At 38.9% G+C, this 12,320-nt stretch overlaps 1 protein-coding gene across 1 annotated transcript in view; it reads right to left on the bottom strand.

The window, feature by feature from the left end:
* The window catches only part of TBC1D15 (TBC1 domain family member 15), a 72,296-nt gene extending 60,311 nt beyond the window's left edge, over window positions 1-11,985 (bottom strand). The window contains exons 1-2 of the mRNA XM_028490401.2: window positions 11,939-11,985; window positions 10,542-10,592 (exon numbers count right to left, since the gene is read on the bottom strand). Of these exons, the coding sequence (XP_028346202.1) occupies window positions 10,542-10,592; window positions 11,939-11,968 (81 nt within the window). The 5' untranslated portion in view covers window positions 11,969-11,985. The remainder of the gene's footprint in view (window positions 1-10,541; window positions 10,593-11,938) is intronic.
* Between the last annotated feature and the right edge of the window lie 335 nt (window positions 11,986-12,320).

Raw genomic sequence — 12,320 nt, 5'->3', positions numbered from 1 at the left:
CAAAAATATATTACCAGGTAGAAAGATATTTTCACAGCGATAAAATGGTCAGTGCCTCAAGATGACCTAACAATCCTACATGTTTATGCACCTAATACCAGACCTTCAAAACACATGAAGCATAAAGTGATAGAATTGCAAGAAAAAATAAACAAGTCCACAATTACAGTCAGATATTTCAAACCCCTCTCTCAATAACTGATTAAACAATAGACATAAAATCAGTAATAACACAGAAGACTTGATAACACCATCAACCAACTGGACCTAATTTACACTCAAAACATTCCACCCAACAACAGCAGAATACACATTCTTTCAAATGTACACAAAACATTTGCCAAGACAGATCAAAACTTGGGCCATAAAACAAATCTCAGTAAACTTAAAAGAATTCAAGTATATTCTGTGAAAGTAAGTTACAAATCAGTAATAGAAACATCTTCGGAACATTCTCACATATCTGGAAATGAATAACATATTTATAAATAACCCAAGGGTCAAGAAGAAATCAAAGGAAAATTAGAAAGTATTTGAACTCAATAAGAATGCAAACACATCGTATTAAAATCTGCGTAGGGCCACTAAAACAGTGCTTACTGGGAAACATAGCATTACATGCCTTTATTAGAAAAGAAAAAAGGCCTCAAATTAATGACCTGAGCATCTACCTTAAGAAACTAGAGAAAGAAATGCAAATTAAACCCAAAGTAAGCAGAAAGAAAAATCAGAGTAGAAATCAATAAAATAGAAAAAAGAAAAATGGGGGAGGGGAGAAGAGATCAATGAAACTGAAAACTAGTTCTTTGAGAATAACACGTTAAAACTCTAGCCAGACAGATGAGGAAAAAATAAGAGACACAAATTACCAATATTAGGAATTAGAACTTTAACATCACTACAAATGTACACAAGTAAAAAAGATACTAAGAAAATTTATGAACAATTTAGACTAATAAAACTGACAACTTCGGACTTTCTTGGTGGCACAGTAGTTAAGAATCCGCCTGCCAATGCAGGGGACACGGGTTTGAGCCCTGGTCCGGGAAGATCCCACATGCCACAGAGTAACTAAGCCTGTGCGCCACAACTACTGAGCCTGTGCTCTAGAGCCCGCAAGCCACAACTACCGAGCCCACAAGCCACAACTACTGAAGCCAGCACGCCTAGAGCCCATGCACCACAACAAGAGTAACCGCTGCTCGCTGCAACTAGAGAAAGCTCACGCAGCAACAAAGACCCAACGCAGCCATACATACATACATACATACACACGTAAGTTTATTTTAAAAAATTGACAACTTAGACAAAACAAATAAATTCCTTAAGAGAGACAGCTACCAACACTCACAGATGAAAAAGATAACCTGAGTAGCCCAGTATAAATAAAGGAAATTCAATTTTTTAAATTAATTTTTATTGGCGTATAGTTGATTTACAATGTTGTGTTAGTTTCTGCTGTACTTTTTTTTTTTGGCCGCACCGCGAGGTTTTGTGGGATTTTAGTTCCACGACCAGGGACCAAACCTGAGCCCCTGGCTGTGAGAGCACGGAGTCGTAACCACTGGGCCGCCAGGGAATTCCCTGAATTTTTAGTTAAAAACCTTCCCACAAAGAAAATTCCAGGCCCAAATGGTTTTACTAGTAAGCTCTGCCAAATATTTAAGAAAGAAGTAATACCAATCCTATACAAACTCAGGAAAATGAAGGGGAGGAATACTTCCCAACTCATTCTAGGAGCCCAGCACTACCCTGACACTAAAATCAGACAAAAACAAGAAAATAAAACTATAGACCAATATCTCACATGAACTTAGGTACAAAAATTTTAAATAAAAATTGAATCCAACAATATGTAAAAAGGAAAATACTTCATGACCAAGTGGGGTTTAGTCTTAGAGTTGGTTTAATATTAAAAAGTCAATCACTGGGCTTCCCTGGTGGCGCAGTGGTTGAGAGTCTGCCTGCCGATACAGGGGACGTGGGTTCGTGCCCCGGTCTGGGAGGATCCCACATGCTGCGGAACGGTTGGGCCTGTGAGCCATGGCTGTGGGCCTGCACGTCCGGAGCCTGTGCTCTGCAATGGGAGAGGCCACAACAGTGAGAGGCCCGCGTACCGCAAAAAAAAAAAAAAAAAGCCAATCACTATAATTCACCACAATGAAAAATTTTAAAAAGAAAAACCATATAAATCATCTCAAAAGATGCAGAAAAAGCATTCAACAAAATCCAACATCTATTTCAGACAAACACTCTCAGCAAATCAGGCATAGAAGGGAAACTTCTTCAGCCTAATAAAGGGCAACTATGAAACACTTAGTACAGCTGACATCATATACTTAAAAGACTGAATGTTTTCTCCTAAGATCAGGAACAAAGTAAGTATGTCCACCCTTACCACTTCTATTCAACACTTTACTTGAGGTTTCAGACACTACAAAAAAGAAGAAATAAATGGCATCTAGATTAGAAAAGAACAAGTAAAACAACTTATTTACAAATGACATGACTGTCTATATAGAAAAGCCATTGGAATCTGCCAAAAAGCTACTAAAACTAAGTAAATTTAGGCTCAGGCAGAGAAAATATACTTGCAAATCATACTGTATATGTAATAAAGGGTTTGTATCCAGAAGATAAAAAGAACTCTCAAAACGCAGTGACAAGAAAATGAAGAAAACAATTTATTCAATAAAATAAAGTGGGTAAAAGGTTTGAACAGACACTTCACCAAAGAAAGTATAGGGATAACATAAAATCACATGAAAAGATGCTCAACATCATAAGTCATTAGGGAACTGCAAATTGAAGCCATCTATTAATTTTAAAAACAAACGTCCCAAATGTTTTTTTTTTTGGGGGGGTGGGCACCATGTGGCATACAGTATCTTAGTTCCCCAACCAGAGATCGAACCCACACCCCCCGCAGTGGAAGCACTGAGTCTTAACCACTGGACCGCCAGGGAAGTCCCCAACATGCCAAATGCTGACAAAGATGTGGAGCAACTGGAACTTTCATACGCCACCAGTGGGCATGTAAAATGGTACATCTACTTTGGAAAATAGTTTGGCAATTTCTTAAAATGCTAAACATACAACTATCATTACGATCCAGCTATTCTACTCCTAGATATTTGCCCAAGAAAAGAGAAAGCACATACTCATACAAAGACTTATACATCAATGTTCACAACACCTGTATTTGTAACAGCCAAAAGTGGAAAAAACCCAAATGTCTATCAATGGGTGAATGGATAAGCAAATCGTGGTATACCCATACGACAGGATACTACGTGGCAATAAAAAGGAATTAACTAATGATACATGCAGCAACATGAATAAACCTCAAAATAATTATGCTGAATGAAGAAAGTCAGACCAAAAACAGAGTACCATATAATTTCATTTATATAAAGTTGTAGAAAATGCAAACTAATCTATAGTGACAAAAAGCAGCTCAGTGTTTGTCTGTGGACAGGATGAAGGTAGGGATAGATTACAGTAAGTCAGGAGGAAACTCTGAGTGGTAGACATGTCATTATCTTGATTCTGTTGATGGGTCCATAGTGTATATATACATCAAAAGTTAGCACATTATACATGCTATGTGCAACTTACTGTTTGTCAAGTGGCACCTCAATAAAGCTTTATAAAAAATAACTTACAGGACAAGTCTATTTTTTTAAACTGCAAAACCCTGTATAAAAGTAAATATGTTAAGATATTTTACCTAAAAAAAAAAAGGAGAAAAGAAAGAAAAAGAAGTTGGTCCTGCCTCAAAAAAATTTAAAAATCACACCCTATCTGTTTTTCATTGTCCATAGGGAGCAAAAACTATCAAGGACATTCAAACACTTGCCACTTGGTGGTGCTAAACTAATTATCTAAACATGATCGACAAACTTTTATTAGGCACTTATTATGTTATGTGCCAGACACCATGGAGAACAGAAAAATAAACAAGATAAAGTTCCTTGCCTGTATGTATCTGGCAATGTTATAGAAAGGATAAAATCTTTACACAAGCTAGAATATTCTAAACTGCTCCCCACCCTCTTGGGAGGAAAAAAAAGAACAATGTGTAAAGGTACTAAAGAAAGGAAAAAAGTTCTCCATTTGGAATAAAATTGTCTCAGGCCCTTCAAGTTCTCCTTTATTCTTAAATATTTGCTAAGATGCATAAGCAGGTAATTATATTTATAAAACTTCCAATGACAGCCTGCTGATGGCAATAGAAAATGCAGATTTTTTTTTTCCAAAGGAACCATGTCCGACAAAGCTCATTAAAGGTGCTCTGGGGACCACAGCAAATGTTTTAGAATAAACTTACTGACCTCTAATTTAGCAAAAGTTAGAATGAAGTTGCACAATATAGTAGCAGATAATTTTTTATATTGCTCCTACACTTAAGTGGGATTGGATTTTTATTTGTGTTATAATTATTATAATATTTTCAAAAACTAAAGATAAATGAAAACATTCAACCCAAATATTTGAAATTTACTCTTAGACTTAGGGATAAAATTCCTGCCTTAAATCTCTGTCCAAACCTGGAAACCCAACACCTACCATACACAACATACATTCTTGAACTTTAGGAACTGTGAATTTTATAAGCTAAATTTAACAAGAAAGTTACAAAAATTCAGTTTCTTTGAAATCATTCAGCATATAAATAATTTAAACTTTGGGTTAGAGACAGTATCACCAGGAAATGCCAGTGTAAGCCCTGAAAACTCGAATGAGTTCTACACCCAAATATCTAAGCAGCCACTTGATATCTCCACTTGAATAATCCACAGGCATCTTATACTCAGTCTGTTTTATCCTAAATCTGCTCTTCTGATATTCCCAACTCTACCTAAGACATTCCATCCACGCAGTATCCTAAATGCCTCTTTCACCATACCCATCCTACCTCCTAAATCCCTCAAACCTTCTCTGACACTGACCCCTTCATCATATGTAGCCTGGGTTACTAAAATAACATTCTGGTCTCTCTTCCCCAATCTAATCACCTTCCAATAATCTGTGTAAACTGTATAACGTATAACCACTGCCAAAAATGATCTTAATAAAATGTACATCTGACCATACCACACCTGAGCTTAAAATCCTTCTGACATGACACTTTACATCTACATCTATGCAACACCTGACACTCCCCAATACTTCCTGCCTTGGGCCCCTCTGAACTCACCTGTTCCCTCAAAACCCTGTGCCTTTTTGCATGTGTGCATTCTGTTCCTTCTACCTAGAACACCCTTTTATACCTTCTCTCTGCAAACAACTTCTATGAAGTCCTTCAAAAGAACACAAGTAATAGCCCGTCCAAACACTTCCAAGCACCCACATTCCACCTAATCTGATTTAGAAGTTTCTTTACTCATACACATTTATTAAGCACCAACTAGATGTGGGGAGTAAAAGGTGCTGGTGGAAAAACATACATCGTAAAAAGTGTCTAACTAAACTAGTAATGTCATGTAAATCAATGGTCACAGAAGAGTGTGATAGAAGTATGCACAGGATCCTGTATGAGGTGTCAATTTCAGTTATTTCTTCCATAGATGTACAGTGAATGCCTAACAATGTGCCAGGCACAGAGTAAGCTTCTAGGTATAAATAAATAAGACTCAGTCACTGCCTTCATAGCAATCTAATTGGGGATTAGGACAAGAAAACAGACAATTACAACATATGACGGAGGGTGAATAGGCAGCCACAGCAGACCCTAATAAATTATAGCTAACCTAGATGTAAGGGGCTCAGGCAGGATGAGAAATCAGGAAGGCTTTAACTAGAGTGACATATAGCCTGAGACCTGAAGAATGGCAATTTTAACTAGAAGAGGGTATACGTTCTTGGAAGAAGCTGTATGTTCTATACAGAGAGCAGTAGTTCAGTGCATGGCTGCAACCCAGATCAGACAGTATTAAGAGTTTAGAGACAAGAGTAGAGACCAGATCAGATCATACCGGGTTTGTAAGCCATGCGCAGGAATTTGGGAGTTTGGAATTTACCCTGAAGACAATTATTTGCCACTAGAAAGTCATTAGAAAGTTCTAGCACGGGAATGGTATGTCAGACCTGCCTTTTCTAAGCCAACACACCGGCTGCAGAGCCAAGAATGAACAGCCGCAGTAATCCAGGGAGGAAGCGATTCATGGTTGCTGAACCAAGGCAGTGGCAGAGGGGTGAAGGAAGGCAGATGGCTTGTAATGATATTTAGAGGGTCAGAATGATAGGACTTTGTGACTGATTAGACGTGGGAGGTGAAGGAAAAGGAGTCAAGGACAAAACTGAGTGTATGCGGTTATTCACTGAGAGACAGAATACAGAAGGAAGAAAGTAAACAATGAGTTTTATCTGGGGTGCGTTAATCAGTAATGACTGTGTAACTCAAAGAAATGCAGAACACAGGTGGTTTTAAGGGTAACAAACCACACAAATTTTGAGAGTGAAGACAGAGAGATATTGAGATACTGAGGATGGTACAATTCTCAATGAAGAGCAGGCAGCAGAACTATTACTGCATCTTAAGGGCATCAGTGTGCCAAACAATGTCCGACAGGAGGGCAGTATGGAAGGTATAACAAGGATTAAACAAATGACTTCTCTCATACCAACGACTACAGACACACCATAGATTGCACAAGAAACAGTAAATAGATTTCGTAAGGATTTCCTTCCACCAAAAAGTGAAAATTAAAAGGCTGGGTTACAATTTTTCATTTAGTCTCAGCAGCATTTTTCATTATGTCCCATCAAAGCAAACAATATTTGAATTCTTCCCCCAAAGGTCATGTTTTTATTAAATCACAAATTGAAATGATTTGTTGCAGACTACTGTGCTGTGTCGAGAATAAAGAACTCAGCACACAGAAGGTACTCAAATGTTTGTTAAAGAATGCCAGTAAAATAAAGAAGACATACTCATATCGTATCCTACACGAGGAAGGTTACTACCATGTTACAAGATCTAGTCTAAGAAAATTCTCCAGGAAAATCTGTTAGATACTAAGAATATTAATCTTTCTTAAGCAAGGGGTTTCACAGGACTACAAGCATATCTAAAAGGAACTGGAAGGGACCAAATTTAAGCTACAAAATAAACTCCTACTAAAAATGCCATTAAAAAAAACTCAAAGAAAAAATAACAGGTGATTTCTCAATTGCTTCAAGTTATTTTCAATAGAACCAAATTCTAACGCAGCCACAATAAAAACACAGACCTAGAGTGAAATGCAAATATACTAAAACAGGACTTTTCAACTCCAAAACAAGAGTGCTGTTAGTGAACACACCTCTCTTCCTCTAGTCTCCCTTAATTTTTTTCTACTTTCTTGCTCTTTTTGCTTCACTGAATACCTACTATATGCCAGATGTCTGCCAGACACAGGTAAAACGTTTCAGGCCCTGCCCTCATGAGGATCAGTCTACAAGTCTCAAGAAAACAAACATTCACTAAAATTAGCACCACTTCAAGGACCTAAAACTCATATTTACTTTCTTATTTAAACAAGGGAGTGGTTTTTAGTGAATGTTTTCCTTCTGAAGAACTGAAGTCTGTAATCTCCAAGGTAAGGGGCTATCTGATGTATCCCCAGTGCCTAAAACAGTGCCTGGAAGAAAGCAGATGCTTAATAAATATTTGTTGAATAAATGAATAAAAGTAAACTGCAACCATCAGAGGCTCTGGGTATAAGGCCAAAACCTATTTCAGACTATCTCTTTTCTCCCGCCTTCTCTGCAATGTCAACTCATTCCATTAATTCAACTCATTCCATTAATTATCCTAAAGCAGGATAGCCTTTGCAGTCAGTGTCCCTATTTCTCCCCTAAAAATTCACAGGCGGATCTATATGAGAAGATGAGTGTTAGCTGAACCTACTGTGACAATCATTTCACAATATATATAAATCAAACCAATAGGCTGTACGCCTTAAGCTTATACAGTGATGTACATCAATTATTTCTCAATAAAACTGTGGGAAATAAAGATCACAGCCAGGAAAAAAAAATATTCACAGCAGAGTGTCAATCTTTCCCCCCTATTTGGTTGACTGTTAAAACATATGGTTCTATATATACATAGCAACAAAGAATAGCTGAACTCCAAGAACTAATCAGGGTTTATAATCAAACTCAAACCCACTTTCACAGGCTCAGCTAAGAAAAAAATACATATATGAAACATTGAATCCATCCACTCATGCTGACAACAACCTACCCCTGAATTCAGTCAAATCATCCGAGACCTAAATACATCAAATCAGTACCCTGTATTTACTGAACTACTTAGCTAGCCATTGGTATAAAACCATCAGCATACTAATGGGCATTATAGGGTTGTGGGGTTTTTTAACCATAAGGATACAATATGCTATATAATCAAATTCATTATAGTACATAGTATAAAGAATCTACAGAAGATTTTATCCTCGGATCTAATCTTCAGAAACTAGTTTTTTGGGGTTTTGCTCCTGGTTTTATTTTATTGTAGATCCTGTAACTCTTATTACTGATCAGGTTCCCCATTTTGGCAAAACTGTAGCCCACTAAAGCATACAGTTTATTTAATAATCGTACTTCCAGTTCCATTTACCTTTCTTACCTTATTCACTTTCCTTTTGCGTTTTTTCCCTCTAATTTATTTTACGGAACTATAGTGCTTTAATATTTGTGAGCGGCCTTAATCTCTCTGTAGAAAGTGGCAGCAAAAATAAACATTCAACTATTTCCAAATCAATAATAACCTTACAACTTTAAGACCGTCTGAAAGATCTTCCTTAACAATAGTAATAATAGCAGCTAAAATTTAAGCACTTACCTGATGCCAGGTACTATTCTAAATGCTTTGCAAATATTAACTCATTTAATCCTCTCTACAATTCCATGATGGAAAATAATTATTAGCCCCCATTTTACAAATAAGAAAACTGGTGCACAGAAAGTTAAGAAATTTGACCAAAGTAACACAGCTATAAAGCAGTGGAGCTAGGTTCTGAACCCAAGCAATCAGACTCCATCTCCTTAACCAGTGCCCTACTGTGATGATTTTTCATTCATCAAAACTATGTGACTTCTAAAACAAGGTATTTTTCAAATCCTAAAATAACACTGAGAGTTACAATTGAAGTAATTTCAAAAATGAAGTTCACACCCATACCAAAACCCATATTCTAAACCTTTAAAATTCTGCCATACCCAACTAATGACTTGCAGGGAAATTAAGATGATGAATAACACCTACACAGTATCTACTACGTGCCAGGCTTTGTTCTAATACGTTTACTTATTAACCTTAAAAATCTCATAAAGTAGGTATTATTATCATCCCCATATTACAGATAAGAAAACTGAAGCATAGTGAGGTTAAATAATTTGATTGAAGTCACTAGCAAGTGTGAAGTTAGTTTTTGAAACTTGTTTGGCTCCAGAGTCCAAGCTCTTAACTGTTATCTTACACTGCTTCTCCATATGCCAGAGATTAACTTCCTCCCCCCATCACTTCCTACACTCAAAGTTCAAAGCAAGCAAAGTAGACTTAGTAGAAAAGTTATTCTACATCCTAGATCTCAATACCAAGAGGTTCTAATTCAACAGAGTTGGGTTGTGGCCCAGCACCTATATTCTTTAAAAGTACCACACGTGAGTCTTACGAGTCTTGGTTAACATTCACTGCCCTAGGTTTCAAAATTAGACAGGTCTTAGCTGAACCTTTGGGGTGGGGGATGAGGAATAAATACAGAGAGACACATACACACATATACACACTCTTTCATAAATGTGTGTGTGTGTGTGTGTGTTCTTTGCTATTCCCCTGTCCCAAAGAAACAAGACTGGGAAGTAGGGAAGCATAAGACAAAGCCAGAAAGACAACATGGCTTTTTATGCCATGTTAACCAGGCTTGAGTATTATTTCAATGGGGACAATAACAAAATTAAGATTTTTTGTTTGTTTTTTAAAGCAAGAGACAATCAGACTTGTGCATTAGAAAATAACTCCAGCGGTTGTGTAGAGGGGACGGTGGGCAAAGGGACTGCAGACAAGGAGAAAAATCAGCCAAGAGCTCAAGACTAAATGCCTGAATGAACTAAGCACTGAGAATGAAGAGGATGCAGCAAATTTAAGAAACCTCTTTAAGGTAAAACTGGTAGGACTTGGTTATTGCTTAGATGTTGTTATAGAAATGGACGTCTCCAAGTTGGTTTTACATGCAACCAGGTGAATGATGATGATGCCATTAAACTAGATCTGAACTTGCTAAGAGAAGAATAAGTGGCTTTTGCTGGTCATCACAGAATTATTTGGGAGAAGGGCAGCTTTGGGCATGGAAAAATAATTTAGATGGAGTGATGAGAATGGGTATAAATTTGCAATGAGTGAGAATAAATGAGGTGACGAAGGAGAGCTAAGAAATAAAAGACTAATAAGTCACATTATGAAAGGCAATGACTGGAAGGAAAGGGTGGAAAAAGTCTTATATTTTACAACTCTGCTTCATCTCAAGGGTTCTATCAAAATCAATCCACACCTGAAAGAGCGAAGTGTAGTTCAAACAGAAAGGATCCCTTCTTGGAAAGTCCTAGATAAAAAAATCAAACAAGATAACCTTAAAATATGTAGTGAGCCAAGCAGAAGATCAGCATCCACCCTGAAGACAAAACTGACAAGACAACCAAAGAACGTGAAAATCTGAAAACGATGACCAACCCATCATTTAAAATACTCAGCATGGAGAAGTATGTAATTTTTTTATAAAGCTTTTATTATTTCATGTAATCTTAGCAACTCCAATACAAGAAATAATGGCTGGCACCACATCCATTCTGGGGATAAAGAAAATGAAGGACGGAGAATTCATGCTTGCTCAATTTCCCAAGGTCACCCTTCAGAGTAACAGTACTGTGTTATTCTGGCTAGTGGTCCATACACTAAAGCACAAACGCTGTCAAATAATTCAAAATGGGATGGAGAGGGCAGCATAAAGAAAATGAGTGAAACTCAAGGAACGGAGAAAGCTATCTGCGAAAAGTAAATAGTCCTTGGTGTTAGATGAGTCACTACCCGACCCAACTGTTTTCGAAATACTCGCGCAATGGCAAATGCTTCCAGTAGCATGCCACGATAGTCCGAACCAACAGGCATTAAGATGTGTCCTCGGAACATGAACAGGCACTGTGCGATAAAATATCCTCCGCACCTAATCCTTATTCCTAACGAACTATCACGAGGGGGTCAATGACCACCTCCGTAAGACGGTACCACAGTCTCCCACGGGAACATCACAGATTTGTCTAGGAAATAAATACCGTAACTAACGCCTTCCCAGACAAGCGTGCGATGTTGTAAATCTCCAGCTCCCTGAGGGGAAACATGCCCTGCTGTTCACCATCACCAACCAACTCGGCAACCTGGTAAAATGGATCCAATACACTCTTCTTCTAAGGGCACAGCTGCAAAGCACCTGTTTTCAGCTCTTCCCGAAGAGGACAAAGATGCCTTCACCAAAGTGAAGCAGAGGAAGGCAGAGGCGAGTTAGACTAGGAAGAGAAAAAATCCTGGAGTCCGAAGAGCAGACATAAAGAGCTACAGTCAGAGAAAATCAAGCCAGAAAAAGAAAGCAACGGGGCAACCACCTGTCTTTTAAGAAGGCAATGCAAATAAAAGCCCCTCGCCCTGGGACAGAGCCGACCAGAACAGCGCCGAGGCCTAGCTGGCCTTGGAGCAGGAGCCGGGTCTCTTAATTCCCGGACTGAGCCGGCATTCTCGAGAAAACAGCTGACACCACCTAGTCATCTTCTCCTGCATCCTCCACAGGCTGTTCCTGATACAGAAAGGCCCTCGCATCCCTCTCTGGCCGGCCTCCAAGCAGCAAAAACAGCCCCATCCCGAAGAAAAACAGGAATGTTTCCCGGGGCCGTTACCTACCTTCCCGCTCACAACCCCCGCCGCCGCCATGTTTCCTGCGCGTGCCTTTGATGACGTAGCAGCGCCTCACGTGTCTCTCAGACTCACAACAACATCCGGCAAAGCTAGGCTGATATCCGGGCGGGAAAGGGGCGGGGAGTGGCGGGAATGGCGAGGAGTGAGGGGCGGGGCCGGGAGGAGCCGCCAGACGCATGTGCACTGAGTAGGCCTCGGAGGCCTCTCGGGTGGAGTCGCTGGAGCGTACTGCGCATGTGTCAGTTTCTTTTCCTAGTAGGCTAAGTAGTTTGCAGTGTTTTTGCTTTGGGGATTGGCTGGGGGCGAGACTCCGAGCCACTCGCAGGCCCCTTCATTTTGGTATGATGGAAAGGACAGCGTATTGGGA

This window comes from Physeter macrocephalus, chromosome 6 (assembly GCF_002837175.3).
Source record: "Physeter macrocephalus isolate SW-GA chromosome 6, ASM283717v5, whole genome shotgun sequence".
Taxonomy (NCBI): domain Eukaryota; kingdom Metazoa; phylum Chordata; class Mammalia; order Artiodactyla; family Physeteridae; genus Physeter; species Physeter macrocephalus.
This window is presented reverse-complemented; position numbering and strand designations above follow the sequence as displayed.